General features: G+C 41.3%; 2 protein-coding genes across 2 annotated transcripts; one reads left to right on the forward strand and one right to left on the reverse strand.

Annotated features, from left to right (window-relative positions):
• Positions 1-288: 288 nt before the first annotated feature.
• SLC25A6 (solute carrier family 25 member 6) lies at positions 289-3,934 on the forward strand. Its single transcript, XM_033051161.2, has 4 exons — positions 289-474; positions 1,596-2,082; positions 2,758-2,898; positions 3,292-3,934. Exons 1-4 carry the CDS (start codon positions 364-366, stop codon positions 3,447-3,449), a joined length of 897 nt encoding a protein of 298 aa, XP_032907052.1. The 5' UTR covers positions 289-363; the 3' UTR covers positions 3,450-3,934.
• A 739-nt stretch (positions 3,935-4,673) lies between these two features.
• LOC116992038 (granulocyte-macrophage colony-stimulating factor receptor subunit alpha-like) lies at positions 4,674-22,505 on the reverse strand. The gene is made up of 11 exons (XM_033051159.2): positions 22,376-22,505; positions 17,974-18,110; positions 17,666-17,802; positions 16,584-16,704; positions 15,164-15,293; positions 14,898-15,073; positions 13,891-14,033; positions 11,683-11,715; positions 10,625-10,754; positions 9,949-10,042; positions 4,674-9,352 (listed from the first exon to the last, which is right to left on the reverse strand). The coding sequence occupies exons 2-11, from the start codon at positions 18,059-18,061 to the stop codon at positions 9,265-9,267; spliced, it is 1,140 nt and encodes a 379-aa protein (XP_032907050.1). The 5' UTR covers positions 18,062-18,110; positions 22,376-22,505; the 3' UTR covers positions 4,674-9,264.
• Positions 22,506-23,023: the final 518 nt, after the last annotated feature.

Here is a 23,023-nt window from a genome sequence, read left to right on the forward strand (position 1 = left end):
CGGTACTGGCAGCGGCAGAAAGCGGGGAGCACTTGGGAATGTGACTGTAGTAGCGACAATTGTGAGCAGCGGGCTGCCCCAGGCTGGCCCGCGGGTGCCGGGCCGGGGCGGCGGCAGGCCCGGGCCGCCCCGGGTGACGCGGCGCTGCGACACTGGCGCCGCAGCGGGGCGGGCTGCGAGGGGAGGGGGGCGGGGGCGGGGCCCGCTCGCTGTAAGCCCCGCCCCCTTAGCGGGCTGGCCAATGGGGCGGCGGGGGCGCGGCCGGCGCGGCCCGGCATTAAGCCCATGCGCGGGGGCGCTCCCGCCCTTTCGGCTTGAGCGGCAGCAGCGTTTCCCTCCCGGCGGCTCCGGCGCGGCGCGAACATGGCGGACCAGGCCATCTCCTTCCTCAAGGACTTTCTGGCGGGCGGCGTCGCCGCTGCCATCAGCAAGACCGCGGTGGCCCCCATCGAGCGGGTCAAGCTCTTGCTTCAGGTCAGCAGCGCGGGCGAGAACGGGTAGTGCGGGTGGTGCCCGTCTGTACCCCCGCGGGCGCCGGGCCGTGCGAGGACAGAGGGATGGACGGACGGGGGGCGGGGGCCGCGGCCGGCGCGGGACAAAGGGCGCGATCGAGCCGGCGGCGGCGGGCGGGAAGGTCACGTGGGCGGCGGCGGGGAAGCCGAAGCCGGTTCCGCCGAGCGGGGCGGGGAGGGGAGAATGGGCCGGGCCGGGCCGAGGGGGGCGGCCGCCGCTGGTGTCACTTCCTGCCACCCCCGCTCCCGGCGCCGAGGGCACGGCAGGGAGGGGAGGGCGGCTGCTCTCCGCCGCCATCTTGGCGACCTTCACGTGATGCGCGCCCGGGCCGCGATTGGGCCGCGGGCGGGGCGGGGTCGGGCCGCGGCCGGCGCGCGGGGCCCGACGTGACCCGGCGGCGCCCCAAGGTGACTCGAGTGACCTTCGCGGCGGCCCCGGGTCCGGCCGCGGGGCCGACTGCTCCTCCTTCGCACCCTGCCCCTGTCCCTCCGGTGCCAGCTCTGTCGGCCTGACGCGGGTCTCGCAGGCGACTCCCGCCTCTGTTAGTGAAGGCTCTCGCCTCTCTGTAGGCCCGGTGTATTATATATGCTCTTATACCTGACAGAATCAGTTAGGTTGATAATGACCTCAGCATGAAGCCCAACCTAATGCTACCATTTAAACTGGACTATGGCACTAAGTGTCACGTCTAGTCTTGAACATATCCAGAAATGGCTGCTTCACCACCTCCCTGGGCAGTCTGTTCCAACGTTTAATCACTTTTTGTCTGAAGAAATTCCTCCCCTAATTCCCTCTAAATCTTCCTTGGCACAGCTTGAGGCTGTGTTCTCTTGCCCTGTCACTAGTTGCCTGGCAGAAGAGGCTGGCCCCCACTTTGCTACATTTTCCCTTTAGGTATGTGTAGAGGAATTGCTCGCAGCTGTCTCTTCTTGTTTTGGCAAGTCCTGATCTCTGAGAAAGCTTGAAAGCAGTTTTAGACCTTTTCTTAATAATACCAACAGTGGCCACTCAGTATAAACAACTTTGTTTTATAGTAGATGCAGGTCAAGGCAAGTGATCGATATTTGTATTTTTGTTTGCAGGTGCAACATGCGAGTAAACAGATTGCTGCTGATAAGCAGTACAAGGGTATCATCGATTGTGTAGTGCGTATTCCAAAGGAACAAGGAGTGCTGTCTTTCTGGAGAGGAAACCTGGCAAATGTCATCAGATACTTCCCAACTCAAGCTCTTAATTTTGCCTTCAAGGATAAGTATAAGCAGGTGTTTTTGGGAGGTGTAGACAAGCACACTCAGTTCTGGAGGTATTTTGCTGGTAACCTGGCATCTGGTGGTGCAGCTGGAGCCACTTCCCTCTGCTTTGTCTATCCCTTGGATTTTGCAAGAACCCGTTTGGCTGCTGATGTTGGAAAAGCTGGCGCAGACAGAGAATTCTCTGGTCTTGGGGACTGTCTAGTCAAAATCACCAAGTCTGATGGTGTGCGTGGCTTGTACCAAGGGTTCAATGTCTCTGTCCAAGGCATCATCATCTATAGAGCTGCCTACTTTGGGATCTATGATACAGCAAAAGGTAATATTTCAGAGGGGACCTCAAAAACCTGTGTGTAGAGCTGTACTGTCTGGTTTTGGATAGGTGAAGGTGGATATCAGTGCCACATTCATGACACTGCTGTATACAAGGGGAAAATTGTGTGTGAGTTGATGGCAGCAGCCTACTTGCAAGTACTGGTTTTGTACTTCATACAGTTGCTCCTAAGGCCAGAAGAGTATAATTTTTTTTTTTGTTCAGTGCAGGCTGAACACTACTCCAGTTCGCACTTTGACCAGTCCAAGTGTGTTTAGCAGAAGGGGATTGAGCAGTGCTTTTGCAAAGTAATTTTGAAGCTTGACATTTGGACAAATAAGCCAGTTATGCTAGTTCGTAGTGTAATGTTATCCACAGGTACAGTGACTTAAGTTAGTGATATTTTTTTACTAAAAACTTAATGAATAGTAAAGTCTTCTCATGCCAGTCTAAAAAGAATGCTTGTGCTTAAATCCTAACGTGTCTTGATTAATGAGAAGAAAGTCTTCTAGATATGACTTCAGTATGTTGAAAGTTTGTGAAGTGTTTTGCTGCAATTTTATTTAGAGTGGGGTCTACAGTGTTTCATACTAGTTCATCTAATAAAATAGCTGTCATGCAGTGAGTGAATCAGAGGAGGATTTGCTAGGTGAAGAGCTAATTGCCTTTTTTTCATTGCAGGCATGCTCCCAGATCCCAGGAATACTCACATTGTTATCAGTTGGATGATTGCCCAGACAGTGACTGCTGTGGCTGGCGTGGTTTCCTATCCTTTTGATACGGTGCGGCGTAGAATGATGATGCAGTCAGGACGCAAAGGAGGTAGGCTGTAAATCCACAGAGCTGTTAATGCTGTTAAAACAGCATTAACAAGATGGAGTTCGTTTTTGCTGATAGCCATCCTCAGAGTTACAGTTCGTTGTTCCCTTAATCTTGTTTATTACATTGTACTCAAATGAGGAAATGCAACGATTTATGCTGAGGACTTCTCAGTATGGAACATGATATTAAAAAAAATGGACTACCTGTTTGTATTGTCAGATTAAGCAAAGGTATTAAAAAGAAGGCATAATACTTGTAGTAAGTGTTGTGTTACAGTCCTAAATTGTGGTTTGGGACATCATCAAAGCAGTTAAGTGAGATAGGCCAGTTGTTAAAATTATTAGAGATAAAATAGGAATTAAGAATAACTCTTTGCTTTTTTTTCCCCTGCAGCTGATATCATGTACTCTGGAACAATTGACTGCTGGCGGAAGATTGCAAGGGATGAAGGAGGAAAGGCTTTCTTCAAGGGTGCATGGTCTAATGTCCTCAGAGGCATGGGGGGTGCTTTCGTGCTTGTGCTGTACGATGAATTCAAGAAAGTAATTTAAAAAACCTAAATAGAATTGGAAATCAAGTTGAGCAGATCATGTAGAATAACTACCATTATGGACCATTGACCTTCAAGAAATTCCTGTGAGTCTTATTTATCGGAGCCAGATGATACTTTTAGATGGGGCTAGAAACTGACATAGAGGACTGATCCACTTCTGTAACATGCATGAAGACACTGAATCTGGCAATTCAGTGTGGCAATTTTTCTTTACAGCAGTAAGGAATGAGTGTTGTTGTTTCTGGGTCCAAAGTTGTTAGGTCCAATTTAGGCAGAAAAACATCATTTGCCTATGGATCAGTCTCCAGTTTCAAGTCCTATCTTCTAGGACCATAAAATTGTATTTGAAAGCATTTGCTAACAAATCATGTTCTTTTCCACTTGTACTGAAGCACTATGTACCATTTTGCACAGCTGAACATCTAGCAATTTTGTTCTTAAATTGGGGCATTCTGCTGTAAAACAATAAACATACTTACTCGGTCTGTGTTGAAATTATTACATAAAAGCTTTGGGGAAGCCTCTTGTATTTGAAAACTTGTTTCAGATAATGGGTCCTCTGATACCCTTACACTGCATTCTGTAACAAAATAAGCTTTTTAAAAAAATAATTAAATGTGAGATCTTTAGAGAGGAAGGGTGGGCAAGCATGGGTTGTACTAATAGAAACCACTCCCATTCTTTGTGCCTGATAGCATACCGGCTGCTGCAAGTGGCTTTTTGCATGATTCTTAGAAATTGATTTAACACTTCTGTGATTTAAAATGGGGGGGGAAGGAGGTGTTCAGTTGTAGTGCTAGGAAAACCCAGAGTATCAAGAACTGTCAAAAAGTAATGCTCTTGCCCTTCATAAAACAGCCTAAAATAAATAATTTTTTTGTTCAATTGGTGTGGAAAGCATCATGGCATTCATGCAAAAACCCAGGAACCCAGTAAATGCCTTCAACTTCTGAATGACCTATGTATTGTATTGCTGCTAGTTAGAAATGTTGATTGTGCCATCCAAGATACTGTTTGGCCTCATCTGTAGCAGTGGTCAGTAGCTATCTGAAATGAGTTGCAGTCTAATAGGTGAAGTTGAAGGGCTGTGGGGGAAGGAGTGTGTGTGCTTTTATGTAGCTGTAAAATAATAGATCAAAGTAGGTCAGCCTTCAGTATTAACTGGTTTATGTTTAGGGATGGTCAGAAGACCAGATTGAGTAATTTCTCATTACTGCTCTTTAAAATAATGTAATACCTATGTGCTGTTCTTCATATGTATATGATCTTTTGTACTTTGTAATCTGCAAAGACATAGTAGAGGGAAACAAGGTGTTAATCTTCATGTTTTAAGAACTCCCAATATCTTGAGAAAGGAGAAGTGTGCCATTGTGTGACTCAGTGAAGGCTGACTGAACTGTCTTGAGTTCTTCTGTGCCTTCTGAGATTGCTGTTCAAGATTAAGTATTTAAATTAGCTGCTTGGCTTTGGCTGGTTATTACCTTCCTCTGGAGTGTACCTTCTTCCTTTCACTGTTGCACAAGCACTGCTTTCAACATCTGTATGTGAATGTAAGGACATTACACAGCTACTTTGTACACAGGCTAATGGCAAACTTAATTTACCTACTGCGAGTGGTTCTTACATCCTGTGTGGCAGTGGCAGCTCCCTGTGGTGTAGGCAGGTCATTTGGTGTAAACCCTGCCAATCAGTTTTCTGGGGAGCAGATTTTGTTTTTATAAACACATTAATCAGGTTTCTGTATCAGTGCCTTGCAAGGGTAGAGATCATGATGGGATACCTCCCTGTGAGTGTATGGCTCAAGCTTTGAGAAACCAAACATGGTAGTTCATTTAGCAGCCCCTGACAGGGGCAGGACTTTTACACCCAATCTCCCCTTCAGGACAAGGTTTAACTAATAGAAATAGGAAAAGAAATAAATGCAAGTGTAGGTGTTTAATTGGAATTGCAATTTCCCTGTGCTGTACATTCAATAAGAACTAATTTGTGATGTTCAGGGTTGGTTTTTGGTTTGGTTTTTTTTTTAAATATATGGCTTCCCTTAGTCATGCAGCAGCAATTTCCAATGTGTGATGCAGTTTAGGGATGTAAGAGGAAAACAATAAATGAGACTTTTAAAAAAAACCCCATTTGTTCTGTCTTATTGAAACACTGAAATTCCTTCATTTTGAAAAGTATGAACAGGAAAATGTCCAGCATTTGTGAAAGAAAATATGGCATCTAAAGCCTGTATTATTTTTAAAAGGCATTGGAAATAGCATTTGCACCTTTTGAAGGGAGAAACTAAAATACATTTGTGAGGAAATTCTACATTTAAGATCTAGCTCTTAAATTTTATTTTGTTTCTCAGAACTGTTAGATTTTTTAAAAGGCTTTAGATGCTATTTGTGTGAATTAAGTACATACCAAAACTGCACAGGATCACAGTGTTGCAGAGGTCTATTTGCAGTAGCGGTACTGAGCTCATGAAATGGCTGATTGACAGACCAATACTAATAATTTTGATTTACAATTAGGATTTCATTTTCCATTTTTGTCTTGTATAAGTTTAATTGCATATATTGGGATAGTTTAGTGTTACTGGTTGGATGATCAAAGAGCAAATTTAAACACATTTTCAATAGCTGGTTTGTGGGCATATAGAAATGACAGTAAAATAACTGGGCATATAAAAATTACAGTGAAATTACTGTAATAAGAAGCCTGTCAGCCTACAGGACATCATTATAACTACAGGAACGAAACTTCATAGTAATGACAAGAAGTAACAGCTTTATTCTGGATGAGAGGGCTTGTCTCACATTGTGAAGAACCTCTTAGCAAGGTTTAAGCACGTCTTTAAAATAGGTGCTTGCAGAAAAGCTTAGTTACCAGGCATTGTGGGTTTGAACAAGGGGGAAACAACAAATGTTACCGATTTTTCTCCTTTTTTATCTGCTCCATTTTAAGTGGATTTTAAGGAGACAAACAATTTTATAGGTGATTATATTCTGTTATAGGCTGGTTTGAAGTACTTGTCATCAGGATCCATAATTTTCTTTCATGTTGGGGAATCAGGTGTGTTTTTGGAAAGTTAGATCATTCTTCAATTGTAGTTATTTCTTCAGCATTATGTTTTGTTGGTAGATATTCTGTCTAAAGAGAAAGAAAATTCTGTACCATGCAGTAAGCTGCAAGTTGCTGTTGATATCATTCTGAGCATTAGTTTCAGTAGTACCAAAGACATCCCATATTGGTCCTTTAATACTTAATAAATAATTGCAAGGCAGGAAAAAACGTTTTTAAGGACAGTAAAGGAAAGTATCAATATGATCAGTACTAGCTGTCAGCAGGAGGAAGAACAGAAGCTGATTAGATGCTGGACAACCTAAGCTGAGACAATAGAAGGAATTTATTCAGTCAGTATTGCCTGAATTTTTCATATGTAGGCATGGACTAGACATGTAGATAACATATTTTGGTTACTATCACACATTTTTACATTGGCTAACCTGGAGTTCTAGGAGAGTGTATGCTGCTCCGTAAGATCATAGTACTCATAGAGCACTTGGAGTTTAAAGTTTTGAAGAAAGATAAATAATTCAAAAATAAATAAAGGAGGGATAGTATTGGTGAGGGAAAAAAGTTAAAGTGAGCTTGCAGTGTGTGGTGCAGAACGTCCAACCAGGGTCTCCTGGGGACTAAGAAGGCTGAAGAATGTGTAAAACACTGCAGGGCTTTGTGGTCATGGTGTTTTGAGCTGCTTTACTGTTGTCCAACAAAAAATCCACAGACTGTGTCTTGGAATACATTTAACTCCAGGCAAGAGGCGATAAAACTCAGTATTGGTGAAGAAAGAATGTGGGGAGAGAATGAAAGTCATTGATCTGTAGTAAGATGAATAAAATAAAATGGACTAGAGGAGTGCTAATTGTCTGATGCACTGAATGATTTGGTTGGTAGGATCTTAAAACAAATAAAATTGGCAGTTCTTTAACATGGGTGTTTTAAGAATGCAGTGCAGAAGGTTAAGTTTTTTAAATCATGGACTTTTCCAGCAATCTAGGGAAAAGTATTGTGTAATAGGAGAAAAGAACGAGAAAATGTGAAAGGTTGCTGAATATGAGACAAAATGAGGAGATGCAAGCTTTAAAAAGGTGTGATTAGCAGAGGATATTGCAGGTTTCAAAACAGCTCAAAAATCCATTAGCACTAAATGTCAGGGAGAGTGGTATTCAGCTTTTGAAAATGTACTTTTTGTACTTTGTTATTGTTTTAATAACTTTGAAGAATTACAACATTCAATCAATGTTAAAAGTACTGAGTTTGGAGAGAAGAGGTAAAATAAAATTAGGTTTTAAGAGTAGATCAAACTGTTCAAACATGTCAAAATCATGAGAATTACCTTCACAGTGCTGGTTGGCAAGTGTGAGGTAACAACATGAGGGCTTCGCTTAACCATGGCAACTACATTGCTCACTGCAGGGAATTGCCTGTGCCAGAGTTTACAGATCTCATCCACAAAGGCCTCTGGGTTGCAGTGGAGTGGTTAGAGTGTGTTTGGTAGTGCTTGCACAGCAATTTGGAAGTCACTCAAGTTTAGGAAAAGCAAGCAATCAGTATTCAATTTTCCAAAAACTGCTTGTTATTTTCCTAGAAATTATTATTTAATGTGATGGACTGTGGACTGCTGCTGCTCTGTAGCCTTAGCTCTGGCAGCCTGGTAGGTAGTGACATAGCAGGTATCTATGACTTAAGGTGTATGAGGAAACCTATCTAAGTCACATCCTACCTGCTCTCTATGAAAGCCAAAGGTGCTAGGGCCAAAGACAAATTAATCAGGGCAACGAGCTCAGATGTATAATTTTGGTATATAATTACCTAAACTAGAGAGTTTCAGTAGTCAGAGATTTGGGGATTCTTCATAAATGATTGAAGGAAAATTCATGTGTCACTTTTGGAATCCTCATTAGAATGCATGGTATCGCCCACTGAATTTTAGGCAATTAATGACTAACCTGATTTACTGAATTCAAGTATGTCTTTGCTTTAGCCAGCTGAGAGAAAGCATCCCCTCACTGGGGAGTCACCATAACAAGCCACTGTTCAAATAGATGGATTTGAGAAGCCTGAATGGTTTGAGGCCTGATAGTCATGATATGTGCAGAAAGACAGAAGAGTTTCTGTTGACATTGTGCAGGTGTGTAAGATAGTGTAAACAGGAAAGGAATAAGGGTAAAAAGCAATGGATTTAAAGTGCATTAAACCAAGCTATTAAAAAGGCTTTTTTAAAGTAAGGCTAAATAAACATGCAGAATAGGCTGCACAGGGATGCTACAGTATATTTATACAATTTGCACAAAACACTGGAATTGCTAATCCTGTGTTGAAGCAAGAGAAAGGTTAGTTTAACTGTTAAGTCTTTCCAACCCTGTTGATTTGCACTTAGATTTTTACATGGATATAGGTCAGGCTTATGAAATATATATTCACATTATATTATGAACATGGATGTTTGAAAATGCTAATGGGAAATGCATCCTCATTTAGGTTATTTTTAAAGTATGGACAGCAACCTTCAAAAAAGCTGGTACACACAGAAATTATGGATCTCAGTAAAAGTGAAAACTCTGGTCTTAAATATGTCTGCAAATGCCTCCAGGACAATCATTTGATTTAGTGTTGGCATAGAACATTTCAGGTTTCAAAGCAGCATAGCTTGCATGACAGAAATTAGTTTCCGACCAAATGTTAATGCTTATTTTTATAAGTCAGTTCTAGTTTTTGGCCTTTTGTGGTTTGTAGTTAAGAAATTTGACTGAATTGAGAAGAAATCATACCTGGATATCTTCATCAGTTAATGCATTGAATTTGTCTCTTGGTTGTGGTATGGTAGGAAATATGTTCTTGAAACTGCAGTACCTTTGGGTAGAAAATGGGATTATGGAGAAATTGAAAATACTGCAAATATAACTTAAGCAAACATTTTGTGTTGTAACTTAAGGACTTTTTTTACTTTCAAGATTGAATATCTATTGCTCTACAAATTAAATAAGAAATATTTTCAGTGGAGTAACTGGTGGGTAACTATTATTACACTTAGCATTTGGGTTATTAGAATTAAATCTGTGATTAGAATCACAGTAAATATGTTATTAATAAATTACTTTGAATAAATCACGACATAATTTTCACCACCAAGAAGTTTTATCAAAATAACAATGCATTAATTTAAATTCCCTCTTGTCTGTTCTGTATACAGCCAATGGCTTCAAAGCAACCTGGATGTTAAATGCTTAAAAGTAAGAACAAGGAAGCTTTTGTAGGGTCTGGTAGAATCAATCACTAGGTAACTTCAACATCACTTAGTGATTATCCACAGCAATTGCTGTGGTAATTCTTCATGACATTGATAATCAGATTATTTAATTTTGCCAGTAGGAAAGTAGGAAGTTGGAGGAAGGTGTTTCATATCGATAATACTGTCAGTAGTGTCTACAGAAAAAAGGTTGATTTACCTTTTGAAAAGATAATACAGGAGAAGTGTAATTGAGATTGTTCCAAGTGCAATCAGAAACAAAATCACAAAAACAAAGTGATCTTTCCCTTGACCTGAAACAGCCGAGAGAAATATTTTAGCATGGTTGAAAGCTACCTTTGTGCCTATATGATGAAATAAATGTGAATTTCACTACATTTTTTTTAATATCCTAAAGGACTTCAACTTGACTTCATTATACAATTTTGTCCAAAAATGCAGATGGACTTGATAGATTTTAAAACTTTTTAAATATTTAAAATTTCTAAAACTAAAATGTAGATAATTTTTTTTAAAATTCTGGAAAAAGAGAAGAAGAAACAGCAATTAATAGAGCAAAATTAGTGGAAAAGGTGAAAAGAAAGATGCAAAAGGAATGGGATGATATTCGTGGTAAAAACTTTAGAGAATTGAGAGGCAGCCTCATCGCAGCAGACCAAAGACAAGAGTGAATCTGTCTCAGTCTTTCTGCTGCCCTCACAATCCCAACTAGTCAAAGGCTCTGCTGCCAGAGTATTGGAGCTACCCCTCCACATTAGTGAAATCCAGTTCCTTCCATGTATTTGAGTAAAAATTAAGAATTTATTCATTTCTGTGACTATGAGAAAGAAAGGGAAGCAAACAAGGTAATACTGAAAAAAAAATCATAGTCTTACCAAACTCAATGGGTTTACTCCATTCCCCCCAGTTTGAGGTCACAAGACAGTTTTTTCCACGTGCTCTGATTTTCAGAGTGTATCTTTTTTTCTTATTGTAATTTTGGAATTCATATCTGTCATTACTCGCCTAAAAGGAAAGTGATCAGACTCTGCATTTCACCTCATAGGCAAATATTAACAAAGTTTGTGGGTAAATTTCCTGATACAGTTTCCATAAAAAAAATATTTGTATGGTTTTTTTTTAGATATGTACTACCTTGCCAGCAAAACTCTTTGGTTTTTGAAGTTAATTTTTTTTAAGTTCATTTTGTCTTTGATTTCTTTTATTATGCTTTATGGACACTTTTTGTGTGTGTGTGTGTGTGTGTGTGTGTGTGTGTGTGTGTGTGTGTGTGTGTGTGTGTGTGTGTGTGTGTGTCCTTGTTTGCAGACAAGGAAGAAAAATCTGAAGAAATCTGAAGAAAAATCTAAAGAAATCTGAAAGACACAAAGTAGAAATTGGAGAAGTGCCCTGTAACCTCCCCTTACAACCTTCATGGGGATTAAACAGGCATGGATGGTGCCTGTCATTGCTAAAAAGATTTAATGTTCTTGAGAAAATGCCATAACAGATATGTAATATTTGTCCTCGTGACACTTTATACAAAGTTTGGAATTTGTCAAACCTTTTCCAGGCTTAGAAGATCACTAATTTGTTGAGAGAAGACTGACAGTATTTATTAAATTCCCCAGGTTTTGAAGATAGTTGTACTCCTTTTGCCTAGCTGTCCTGAGTGGTATTATTTCAATGAGAAAGTGTGTTTCAGATTTTTAGTAAGCAAAATGTCACATCTGTCAGGAACAAAATCTATTTGTGCAATAGATGGAATGTATGAAGTTTTGTGAAATGCTTGGAAAATTTTGCCTATCCCATCCAAAAGGGATGTATTACGCTTAAAGATATCACAGGAACATATTTTTCTGAATTCTCACTGAAGAAGTAAGTGTATTTTCTGTAATGGTATTTATATGCTTAATAGGCAAAAGCACAAATTTGTATGTGAAAGAATACTCACAAGGAGAAGCTTTTTCTCTTCTTTGGGCCCATCCTGCAAAACAAAGACAAATCTTCATTTTTATATTTTTCTTATTAATAAAATATTTCTTTATTTTGTTCTCATTTTCTTGCTTTTGAAGATAACAAGTTATTTTAAACAAGTTACGGTAATTTCACGAATACAAGCCGCACCGTTTTGACCAAAATTTTACTCCCACACCGGAAATGCGGCTTATACTCAGGAGAGGCCAATAGGTGAACAATTTTCTGACAATTTCAACCTGGGGAGTGCAAACCGAGTCAGTGCAAACTGCAAAGTTGAGCAACTGCCAGTAAAACCCGGCATTAACGCGGTTGTTACAAATTTGTTACTCTGTTGCACGGCAGGTGGAGCTGCTCCATGCAGGCAGCACAGGGGGTGGGGAAGGCGGGGCAGCTCCCTCCTGCTGGCCCCGCGGCTCGGGGGGGAGGCAGGGAGCTCCATGCTGCTGGCCCCGTGGCCTGGGGGGCTCCCGTCCCCGCGTGCCGCTGCTGCAGGAGAGGGGTGGCTCCATCCCTGCCTCCCACTGCCGCCACGGGTGCTGGCAGGCTCTGTGCCCCCCCTGCTGCCGCGGGGCAGCGCCAGGCCGGGGGGAGCGAGCCCAGCGGCGGCCAGCCCTGAGCGGCCCCGCCAAGCGGCAGCGCCAAGCTGGGCCACCCAGCCCTGTTGGCAGCCCCGAGCCCTCATGGCCTGAGCCGAACCAGTAAACCCCGCCCTGCCGTGGTTCTGTTACTATTTGGCAACTTTGTTGCATGCGGGTCCTCGCTGCGAACGACAGAACGGCTTATACTCGGGTGCGGCTTATTTATGGAAAAAGAACAAAATGTTTGCCAACACCCAGCGATGCGGCTTATACTCAGTGCGGCTTGTATTTGTGAAATTACTGTATTTTATATTTATTTTTATTGAAAAATCAATCAGATATTATTTTCCAGTAACGTCCCAGAATAAGAGCATTTTATTTAGAGTTTTGTCTTCTTACATTTCCTTTTACTTACACATCCTATGCAACAAAAATTTACTTATCTGGAGTCAAACATTGACTTGGATCAAAGAACCTGAAAATTTTGAAGGAAAGGATAGGTTCAAAAATGAGTGAACAAATTCAAGAGCAGAGACTTTTAGCAATGATCTCAGAAAACATTGAAAAGCTGAGGCCCTCGAAACATCTCTCACATGTAATAGGAAACATCTATCACATGTAATATCAGGATAACCAGCATTATGGGAAAGCCAGAAACTGGAAGAAATAACTGGAAGGAATGTCTCATTACCAAAAACACACAGTATGTCTTGCACTGAAAAGCAGACTAGCATTTCCTCACCACTCATTGTCAGCTGAGTGCTTTCAGCTTAGGGCATGATGGAAGTCATCAGCCTGTGCTAATGAGCAGGGCATAAACAGGTTGCTTAAACTCTAGGTGTGCAGTGCTGCTTTAGCTGTCTTACCTCTGTTGGCCCCTCCTGAAAGGTGTGGGTTCTATCTGCCTTCTCCATTTTGGTGTTTCTGGCACCTTCAGCACCTCAAGGGCCATGAGGCACCTGCAGCAGGGAGCCCGAGTGTGTGCTGACCCTTAGGAGATATTTGTGCTCCTGGGTGACACCTGCATTAAGGTTAATTTCCCACCCGAATGTAGAAATCTGCACTGAACCTCATCCATTCTGACTGTGGTACAGGAAGCAAAAGTTAACATGTACTGCTTTCAAATAAATGTTTTGACAATATTGCTATGTTGTGATCTGTATCTTTATGTAAAATTTTGTAAGTATTTTACACAAGATCTTACTGTCAAATTATACCAACCAGCTGGAAAGCTACATGTACTGCAATTGCTACTTGTACCAATAGGTACCAAGGTGGATACTATTAATGCAAACAGCCTGCAAGATGCTGGTCTTGTTTTTAACAAACAAATGAGATTTAATGATGTGTTGCTTTATTGCAGTTGTATATTTATGTTTAACCCTCAGCTGTAGTGGTCTTGTGGCTGAGCAATTGCTACCATGGTAAGCTTCTGAGCTGCGAAAGTTCACGAGAGGTGGAATGTGAGACCAGCAAAATAATAGCAGAAGGACACCACAGCTTATGAAAGAAGAATTAACAAATAAAGAAGTCAGAAATTTACCCATTATAGGTATGCATAGCATAGGTACAGTACCAAAGATAAACCAAGAAATTGTTTTTACCTTATTGTGTATGCTAATTTCATACTCAAAGCACCACCTTTTTTCTTCCTTACGACTTGTTAGGGGTGGATGCCACGTAATTATGCAACCTGCTGAATCTCTGGTACAATCAGCAGTCACATTTAATGGAGCAGTGAGTATTTCTGGGGAAAAAATAGAATAATTAGTATAGACATGGTCAGTAAACAGCTGCAACTCATGCCTTCAGAGCAAAATGCATGTGAGGGTAAGGCAGCTGATGTACAACTGTGTGCTGCTGGTGCTAACTAAAGTTATCTGGTAAACAGCAGTAAAAGAAAGCCCTTACCAAAACTTGAGAATATATCACTGCAGTTTTTGGACATCTGAAGTCAATTAAGCTCATGTAAAGAAAAGATAGGAAAGATTTTGTGTAATTCGGTGGTGCAATCAGCAGGGTGCCATTTTCTTCTACATCTGTTTTCCAACCACACATTGACAATGCAAGTTTCCACAGGAAAAAGGAAGGAAGTTTTTGGATGTGTGGTATTATTCATGATGCATTCAGGGCATGTGAATTGGAGTACCTATAATATAGCTGGCTCAGTGTGACCTGATTTCTCTTGGATCTTGAACACCTAACTCACAGCGGTACCCATATATTTAACTAATGCAGTCCTAATTTGGAAGCTGAACCCTCACTCTGTTTTTAGGACTTGTAGCTCTTGTGGCTCTCAGAGAGGTGTGAGATTAAGAGATTAAGCCCTTAAGAAAGGTGGCATTGAAAACCTAACCATTGTATTTCATTACTTGGAATCCGTGACTATGTCCACCCCTCTTCTCTCAGCAGTTTTTTCAGGCTGCTTCTGCTTTGATTGGTTTAGGCAAGTTTTGGAGCTATATTCTGTCAGCTGTTGGAAGCAAAGTCTGCCCTGCAGTGCAGGGTCCTACAACAGCTACAGACTTTGTTTTAATTTGCTTTTCAGAGAAAAATTCCCCACTTCCTGATTTTATAAAACAGTAATAAAATAAAATGTTCACTTACTTACCAATTTTATACAGGTCAATGTACTCATCATAGAACTGGATCAGGGAGTCTCTGCTAGACCCATTCACCAGGAAGTAAGCTTTCTCGGTCCCTATGCTCACATTTTGGAAGAAACATCCTATATTTCTGGAACTGTTATCTGTAGTGTAAAGCTCACATTCCATCTGATTGTCCTCTCTGCGTACAGCAAAGTATTTCAGTTAAACATGGCACTGTGATGTGTCGAATGAGAATTCGGAATTCCCTGGACCAAACAGACCTACTTACCTTGACTCTTGCCAGTAGAGAAAATACTGTGTGTCTGTTGGAGCATCCCTTCCTGCCTGCCAAGTGCAGTTCATGAGGAAGATGTTATAAATCACACAGGAGAAGTTTTCAATGGCTGACCCATTCATGCCTGCAAATACAGGAATATCCATGATGAGGATAAAACATGTGACTCCTCCAAGCTGGAGGATCATGGCACACACTTAGGTATGTTAGACTCCAGCTAGTTGTTGCTTGGGTTAGGAATGACAACTGAGAGAAACTCTTCTCTCACTCCACTTTAACTGCCTCTAAACTGTGAAACCTGTCAGTAAGTGAAGCATTCCACATGTAAAGGAAGGTACATTGTCTTGTAATACCATCCATGCTGCTACAGAGAGAAGTATTTCTCCTTTTGCAATTAATGCCCAGCAATCCACTCTTGACGTGTTTACACAGAAGATTAAGAAAATCTGAGACTTTTAAAATTAGGGTTGGACTTTTTCTTGCTTTCCAATTAAGCAGGCTCCTCCTTAGATCTTTCCATGTTCATGTGGGTGACAGTGACTTGTTCTTTTGCTTTTCTGGAGCACATTGAAATGGGAGCCTCGTTTCTTTTGAAGGTCCCTCGTGGCTGGGCTGTGCAGGCATACTCAGCTCTCTTCTCTTTCAACCAGTTTTCTGCTTCTTTGTGGTATGTCCTAAATTCAGTGAAAGCATGGAGGCTTCCTTTGCTACTGCCTCCAGCCCTCTTCAGTGCCCTAATAAAGAGGGCAACCTTACGGAAGAACAAGGGAATCCTCTGGGGAAGCTGCACATTTGGAAGGTAGGGCCAGCTGGGGGGGAACACCAAACTTTTGTGTGTCCTGGTTTGTATTTTGAGGATCACCATGAGTGTTTCTGCTGTCAAGTCTACAGAAAGAGAAGAGCAGCCCAGATATGGGCTCACGTCTCTCCCCAGACGTGAGAACGCTGCTAATCCATCACCTCAGTCATGTCTGAAATACCCCAGTTACACACAGCTGCTGCAGCACTGGTGACTGGGGAAATTTAATGGAGAACTCTGAGTTGAGGAGGAAGGGGAAAATGGGTCACCAACAAATTCACCAACAACCTGACAGAAAAGCATTCAAATAAATAAGTACTAACATCTTAATTGCTAACAGCCGGAAGAGTTATTTGAATCCACCCTTAATCCACTGTAATTTATTGGCATTTTGGAGCCTTAGGATAAAAGAGAATAATGCAATTATGGATACGTTTGTAGTAATACATTTCTTGCAGAGTGATGGAGGCATTTATTACAGAACAAATAATTTTAACAGAAAGGGTTTTTTTAATAGAAAATATAGCAGTTATTACTGTATAATTGTTTTCTAAGGCAATGTTCAGCTATAAAAGATTGCAAATGGATAAAACTTAGCCTGACCATATATATTACCTCCAGGGAAAAAACTGCATTGTTTTGAGATATTCGTGTTTGGCACTTCAATGTCAAAGAATACCCCTTTGTGCAGAGGCTTTTGTAGTATCTCTCGAAAGCTGCATCGTGGACTATCCACCTGAAAAGGGAACATGTCGATATTTTATTGCTCTGCTTTTCCTCTTCTGATGTTAGATGAGTCTGGCTATGGAAGTGCAACTCAGGAATACAATTCCATGTATATGTATGTTTTTTGCTCAAGAGCTATCTCTCTCCTTTAGCATTCAAGGGTGATACAGAACGGAACTGAGGAATCATAACTACACAAAAAGCTTAGCAGCTCAGGAGTTGGATACTACACTAATGTGCAACTATTTTAGGAGACTAATAGTAACTCAGTGGTGTAAGAAGATGGCTGTTTCATAGGGGAGCAACAAAAAAATTTAATCAAAGGATTAAGCAAAATTAAAGTCCTCATCTGACCTGTCCAGGGGCTAAAACGTGTCTATGGTGTTATACATATAATCTTCAATAAAGATGTGATGCAATTTGAACTTTGTATTTCTAAGGCACCTGCTTTGCTAGGCTAAATAAGCCATCTCTATCTCTGTCTTTCTGTTTTTGTTTGGATAATGTGGGTTTATAACATAACCTGTGCTCCAGGCATGATCCAGTTTACCAAGAAACAAGTGAAGAACATAAGGTAACCAGCGTTTTTCTGGGGTTTTTTGGCTTTTTTTTTTTTTTTTTGTAGGGGGTTGGGGTCCCTTGCTCTGTCTCTTCATAGTCTCTAGAAATCTCAATCTCACAGCTCCTTTTTCCAACAGCTACATCCCTACTAATCATTCTGCACAGCTGCAGTTTCAGGCTACTCTCTTTCTACTTTGGTGTCAGGATTTCAATTCTTTAGTATGCATTGGGTGCTCATCTCACAGTAAATGGGCCCTGGCATTGCTGATAGCTTTCCACAGCCCCTAAGAGATCAAGCTGTAGACTGCAAACAGCCACGTGTCAGATATTATCTGCTATATTCATTTTTTTCAAAGTAAGTGAAATTGATAAAAGGTATGATTATTTATCCCAAAGAATAGCAAATTTACCTCTATGCGTATACGTTCCATGTCACTGTCCACGATGGTACACTTGTACTCAGAGAAATTCCTGCTGCTCTCCCAGGACAGTTCCATTTTTCTCCAGTCCACATTCACATTTGTAATAGGTGATTCCTGTCTGTCTGCTGGAATTGTTGCAGCATAAGTTCTGTAAGGATATGCTATTGCTTTTGTTGAATGCAGAGGGTAGTGTCTGTCAGGCTTAAAATAGCAATTGCCACTTTCATTGCAAGTATCTCTGATAAATGAAGAGTTCAACCTTGTTTCTCAGATTATATCTGAAAAAAGATACTTACACTGTATGCACTGGAAGTCAGCATGCAAGGGATGAAACAGCATCATATACCACCAAATCATACAAATGAGCTCGAGAGTATCAAACATATTTCCTTCTCTGGAAAGAGATAATGGAACCTTCAGAAAGAAATAGGAACTGAGAAAAGAAAAAAAAAAAAAAAAAAAAAAAAAAGAAGGAGAGGAAAAGCATTGTTGATGTGTATTTTGGTTTTGCAAAATTTAAATTTTTAAAAATATTCTTTAGAAAAGCCAAGCAAAGGGTGTGTTTCAGGATGTCCGGCAGGCACCTCTTCTTTGAAAGAACTGAATAGCCATGATACTCCCTATAACAAAGTGGTTTGAGATAAAGAGGCCTCAAAGTCTCATGATGATAAATACACTCACTGTATTCAGTGCAGACACCATGACTTAGAAGTACTTTTTCCCACATATACCATCAGAAAGTCAGGATTTCTTGCTTTCCAATCCTGTGAACATCACAATGCTGTGTTTTGTATTAGTAGCTAGAATGGTGTTGGTCACACACCAGTGTTTTGGCTGTTGCTGAGCAGTGCTGGCATATCAGGGTTGTCTCTCCAACCCCATCCCACCAATTCTGCAGAGACCAGTGGGACAAGGGTGAGCCAGAGGCTGGGAGGGACCATGGCCAGGATAGCTGACCCCCACTCATAGGGATATCCCATATCATATAGTGTCATGTTCAGTAATACAACCTGGAGAAACAAGGACTAGGGTGGGATGAGTCATTTCTTGTCCAGACATTTGACTTCCAAAGCAACTGCTGTGTGTACTGTGGTCCCCTGTCCCAGGGAGTGGATGGTTATTTTCTGCTGAGGGGAAGTAGAAAATAAGGAAGAGATGGAGCAAGAGAGAAGCTTGGTGAGCAGCTAGTAGCCAACCAATGTCAGGGCACCACAGTATTTTTTCCTGTTTGCTATCAAAAATTGGTCTCCACTTTTCAAACTACACAACTCCCACTGTTAGAGGTTTGCATCCATACAGAAGTCTACTTCAAATTTTTACTTGTTTCAGTGTCAGAAACTAAGGAGTCACATGTTCCAGATCATTGTAGGCAATTTAAATTACTAAGGAAGTGTGAGTACCTGCAAAGGGTGATCCCACATTCATTCATGTGGTGTGGAGGACTGAGCAAAGCTAGTCAAAGGGCATCAGCCCTTGCCAAACATTTCTCACCATATGTACAATTTTCTTTTTCTCCAATCAGGTTAAAACACTTTAGAAAAGATTTCTCTAGTCCCTGCTTTTTTTTTTTTTTTTTTTTTTTTTCCCTACATTAAGAAGCAGCTCCAGTTAAATTTTTATGGTCACTTTAGAATGCTGATTTCAAACTGACTCCACTTGTGGTGAAAGCAAAAACCCACCCTGATATTCCAAGAAAATCATTCTGTAGTTTGATATTTTCAGAAGGTATGTCACATTTCCTGGAAACTCGCTTGATGTGACATACCTGTGGTCCCCAGGATTCAAACTGGGCCAGGACACTGTGCTGGGGCTGCAACAGAGGCAGACTCCTCACTTAACCTGCTTATCTCTTGCAGCATCCGTGTTTGTAAATCATCATACTGCAGTAAGGATGTGGCCAAGGCTGCCGGAAGTGATACTGAAGAATCTCAAGTACAAATAGTATGAAATACTGGCCATGAAATACTCTGTGAGATATTGGTATCAATAGTTATTTCCACTTTCCCATGCTCTCAGGAACCTCCCCAGTTGCGCACATGAGAACCCTGAGACATGTTGTTCTTCTAGTCAGCCTCTTAATTATATTTTTAGCCATTTTGGCCTTTCTGTTCAATCACTCAGCATTTTCCCCTTTCTTTCCTCATCTTACGTTCCTTTTCTAGGCATTTGTTTTCCTATTCTTTGACAATTGTCTGCTCACCTTTCCGTTACTTTCCTTTAATTTTTCTTGAGATCTCCCTCTCTCTGTTCTGATTACTTCCATGCCTTCAAAATCTCTCTCAGGTTTCCTACACATGACTGCAGCCCCATATTGCAAGTAGTCTTCGTGCTTTCTCATGGAAATGCTCATCTAGGATGCCGCCATAGGAATCATCCACAGCCCTGTCTGCTTACAGAAGTGTTTGCTGGCATCATTGTCTCCACGCTCTGGACATTTCATTGGACATGCAGTGGGAACAGCAGAGCCTGTAAGGATTCACTTTCCTCATAAGAAATGACCATTCCAGCTGAATGCCCCAACACATACCAGGTCCTCTGTTTTTTCTCTGCCTGCAGGCAGGATGAGTGATATAGGAGCTGTGGTGAGCCCTAAGCCAATTAGCTGAGCAATCCAGATCTTCTGCACATGGCCAAACCAGTGGCCCCAGCATTGTATTTTTAGGAATTTTCTGTCTCTAGGGTTTCCACCCTCTCCCAGACTGGTCTGCAGACAGGTGTGGTAAAGCTCTCTCTGTTCTGAAGACACCTGAGTACTGAAGGTGTCAGAAGGAACACTTACGTCAAAATGATTGTGAGTACAATTTGGAGGAACAGAGCAGAAAAACCATACATATTCTGCTGTAAGAAGTATTTCCTCATATTTCATCAAAATAGGAGATAAAATCGAATTTATTAGGATGAAAATGCCCAAACTGGATTATTTTTTCTGCCTTTCTTCTTTCCTATGCCCCACCCAGCCAGGTTCAGAAGTGTGTGTCTACCCTGCTACATATGGGAGAGCCCCAGGGAGTACCGAAGCACCTGATTTCCTAATTCCTCAGCCCTTAACTCACTCCCTAGCTCCCTTCAGGACAGTTTGTTATAAACCCAATCTATCCACCTTATCAATGTGTCAAAAGTAAAATAGAGCCAGGTAGTCTGTAGTGGTTTCTAGAGAAAGCATGCACTAAATACTGACTTAAGCATTATCAGTTCTTATCCTCTAGGTCTATTGTCCTTGCTTTTAGGCTGTGAGTGCAGAATGGTACCAGAAAATGTCACCTGAGACCAGTGACTTATTTGCTTCAGGGTCACTGGGAAAATCACTCCTGCTCATGACACATTTCCAGAAATAAAACTTTGTATTTTACTCATAGGGTAATGTGAGAATAAACTGATACATTGCTGAGATATGGAGAACAACAGACACATACTGACCTTTCCTGGAATCACGAAAATAGGAAGAGAAATCTTACAATGCATACCAAGCAATGAAATATTACTATCAAATTTCCACCTAAATACAACCATTTAAGTTTTTAGATCAGTATTCTGACTCCTGTAGATGGGGAGAAGTGGATGATATGTGGCTATTTTGCTTCAGAGCAAGAGAAGCTGGAGAAATTGGATGACGGGAATCTTTTGGAATTCAGTAAAGGAAGGTGCTGGGTCCTGTGCTTGGGGAGGAACAACCCCTGGCACCAGCAGAGGCTGAGATCCACCTGGAAAGCAGTTTTGCAGGGACAACACAGGCTGACCACAGCCCAGCAACGTGCCCTTGCAGAACAGAAGATGAAAGGCTTGAGGCATGAATGCTGCCAGCAGTCCACGGAGGTGTTCCTGGGGTGCTGAGTCTTGTTCTGGGATTCCCAGAAAAAGAAAGAATATGGAGCTACTGGAGGGTGTCCAGCAAAGATGATTAAGGGCTCTCTCATATGGCAAGAAGCTGAGAAATCTGGGATTGCTGATCCCACAGAGATGAAGGCTCAGCAGGATGGTATCCACGTGTACTAATACCCAACTGTGGGGAATGATAAAGAGCCACACCCTGCTCAGTGGTGACAGTGACTGCTCAAGAAGCAATGGGCAAAAACTGAAATAATGGAAATTCAATTTAAACACAAGAAAACACCTTTTACTATAAGGTAGTCAACTGCTTGAACAGGTTTTCCAGGAGATCTTTGAAGTCTCCAGTGTTGGAGATACTGACTGGACAAAGCCCTGAGAAACCTGCTGTAGCTGACCCTGGTCTAAACAAGGCTCAGGGATAGGACAATTTCTAGAAGTGCCTTCCAGCCTCAACCATCCCATGATTTTGTGATTTACTTCCCCCTCCCCCACCCAAGAAATAGAAATCTACATATTTCTAGTTAGAGTAATATATAGAAAGGGTACAGAAAATAGCATTTCTTTCAGTTATTGAAAAACATATATCAGATGAAAAATGTCAAATAGTGCAATAGATATCATAGACATTTCATAGTCTTCCTTGGATCTTGCAGAAATCTTTAGAAGTTTTGTATATAACATTTCTACTTCTAATCGAATAGGCAAGAAAATCCTCAAAATGTTCTCTAGAATTCCGTAAACTCAAAGGACACGAATCCAGATTTTGTACATGTTCAAGTATCACTGCACCTAATTCATGGCAAATATCTGTATCCTGCAAAAAATCTTCTGTGGTACAAAAAAATCAACACACAACATAGAGAGACATACCTCCTCTTGAAAAACTCTCCTCTTTTATCTTGCTTGATTTTGGTCCACAGTGACAAGGACTCTTTAACGTGTAGTTGTAGTCACATGCAGAAATTTTATGTGTTTTGCTCTGCCTGTTAGCTCTGTTCTACTACATGATAGCATTAAGCAACAAATGTTGCAAGTTAGGAAGCTGCTCAGTTTATCATTTCCTTTGCTGCTTTTGAGCTTCCTTAAATTTCCTGATTGGCAGACGTTAACAATTTCATGTGAAGAGATCATGCAAATCTTCCTTCCTGTTATGTCAGATGGACTAAGCATTAATGGTCACAATATGCAAACACATTACCTAAAAATACATAAATACTCAGGGGAATCAGAGTATATCAACATGCTCATAGAAATACCACTTCTATAAATGAGCCAATTTTCATAAATAATATGTTCTGGAAATAACAGCACTGTTGTGTGACTAGTCCATGTTTAAAGTGACTGCCTTTATATGTTGGTTATGGCCCCTGCACAAGCCAAGGTTCTCTTTTGAGGAAGATCAGTCCTTAGCAGGTATATACAAACAACCAAGAAAGTTCTGTCTTGCATATTTGCAGGCAAAGAAATGCCAAGGAAAATACCAGACCTAAATTTCTGAACATTCTCCCTGTCCACCTA

This window comes from Catharus ustulatus, chromosome 2, assembly GCF_009819885.2.
Source record: "Catharus ustulatus isolate bCatUst1 chromosome 2, bCatUst1.pri.v2, whole genome shotgun sequence".
Classification (NCBI taxonomy): Eukaryota; Metazoa; Chordata; class Aves; order Passeriformes; family Turdidae; genus Catharus; species Catharus ustulatus.

What these genes read in the sequence shown, in the direction of transcription:
- SLC25A6 (XM_033051161.2), top strand. Translation starts at nt 364, where the DNA reads ATGGCGGACCAGGCCATCTCCTTCCTCAAGGACTTTCTGGCGGGCGGC. An exon ending in GATCTATGATACAGCAAAAG is followed by an intron (nt 2,083 to 2,757) that starts GTAATATTTCAG and finishes TTTTCATTGCAG; the next exon opens with GCATGCTCCCAGATCCCAGG. An exon ending in GCAGTCAGGACGCAAAGGAG is followed by an intron (nt 2,899 to 3,291) that starts GTAGGCTGTAAA and finishes TTTCCCCTGCAG; the next exon opens with CTGATATCATGTACTCTGGA.
- LOC116992038 (XM_033051159.2), bottom strand. Translation starts at nt 18,061, where the DNA reads ATGTTTGATACTCTCGAGCTCATTTGTATGATTTGGTGGTATATGATG. An exon ending in TGGAACGTATACGCATAGAG is followed by an intron (nt 16,705 to 17,665) that starts GTAAATTTGCTA and finishes TTCCCTTTTCAG; the next exon opens with GTGGATAGTCCACGATGCAG. An exon ending in GAGTAAACCCATTGAGTTTG is followed by an intron (nt 10,043 to 10,624) that starts GTAAGACTATGA and finishes CGGCTGTTTCAG; the next exon opens with GTCAAGGGAAAGATCACTTT.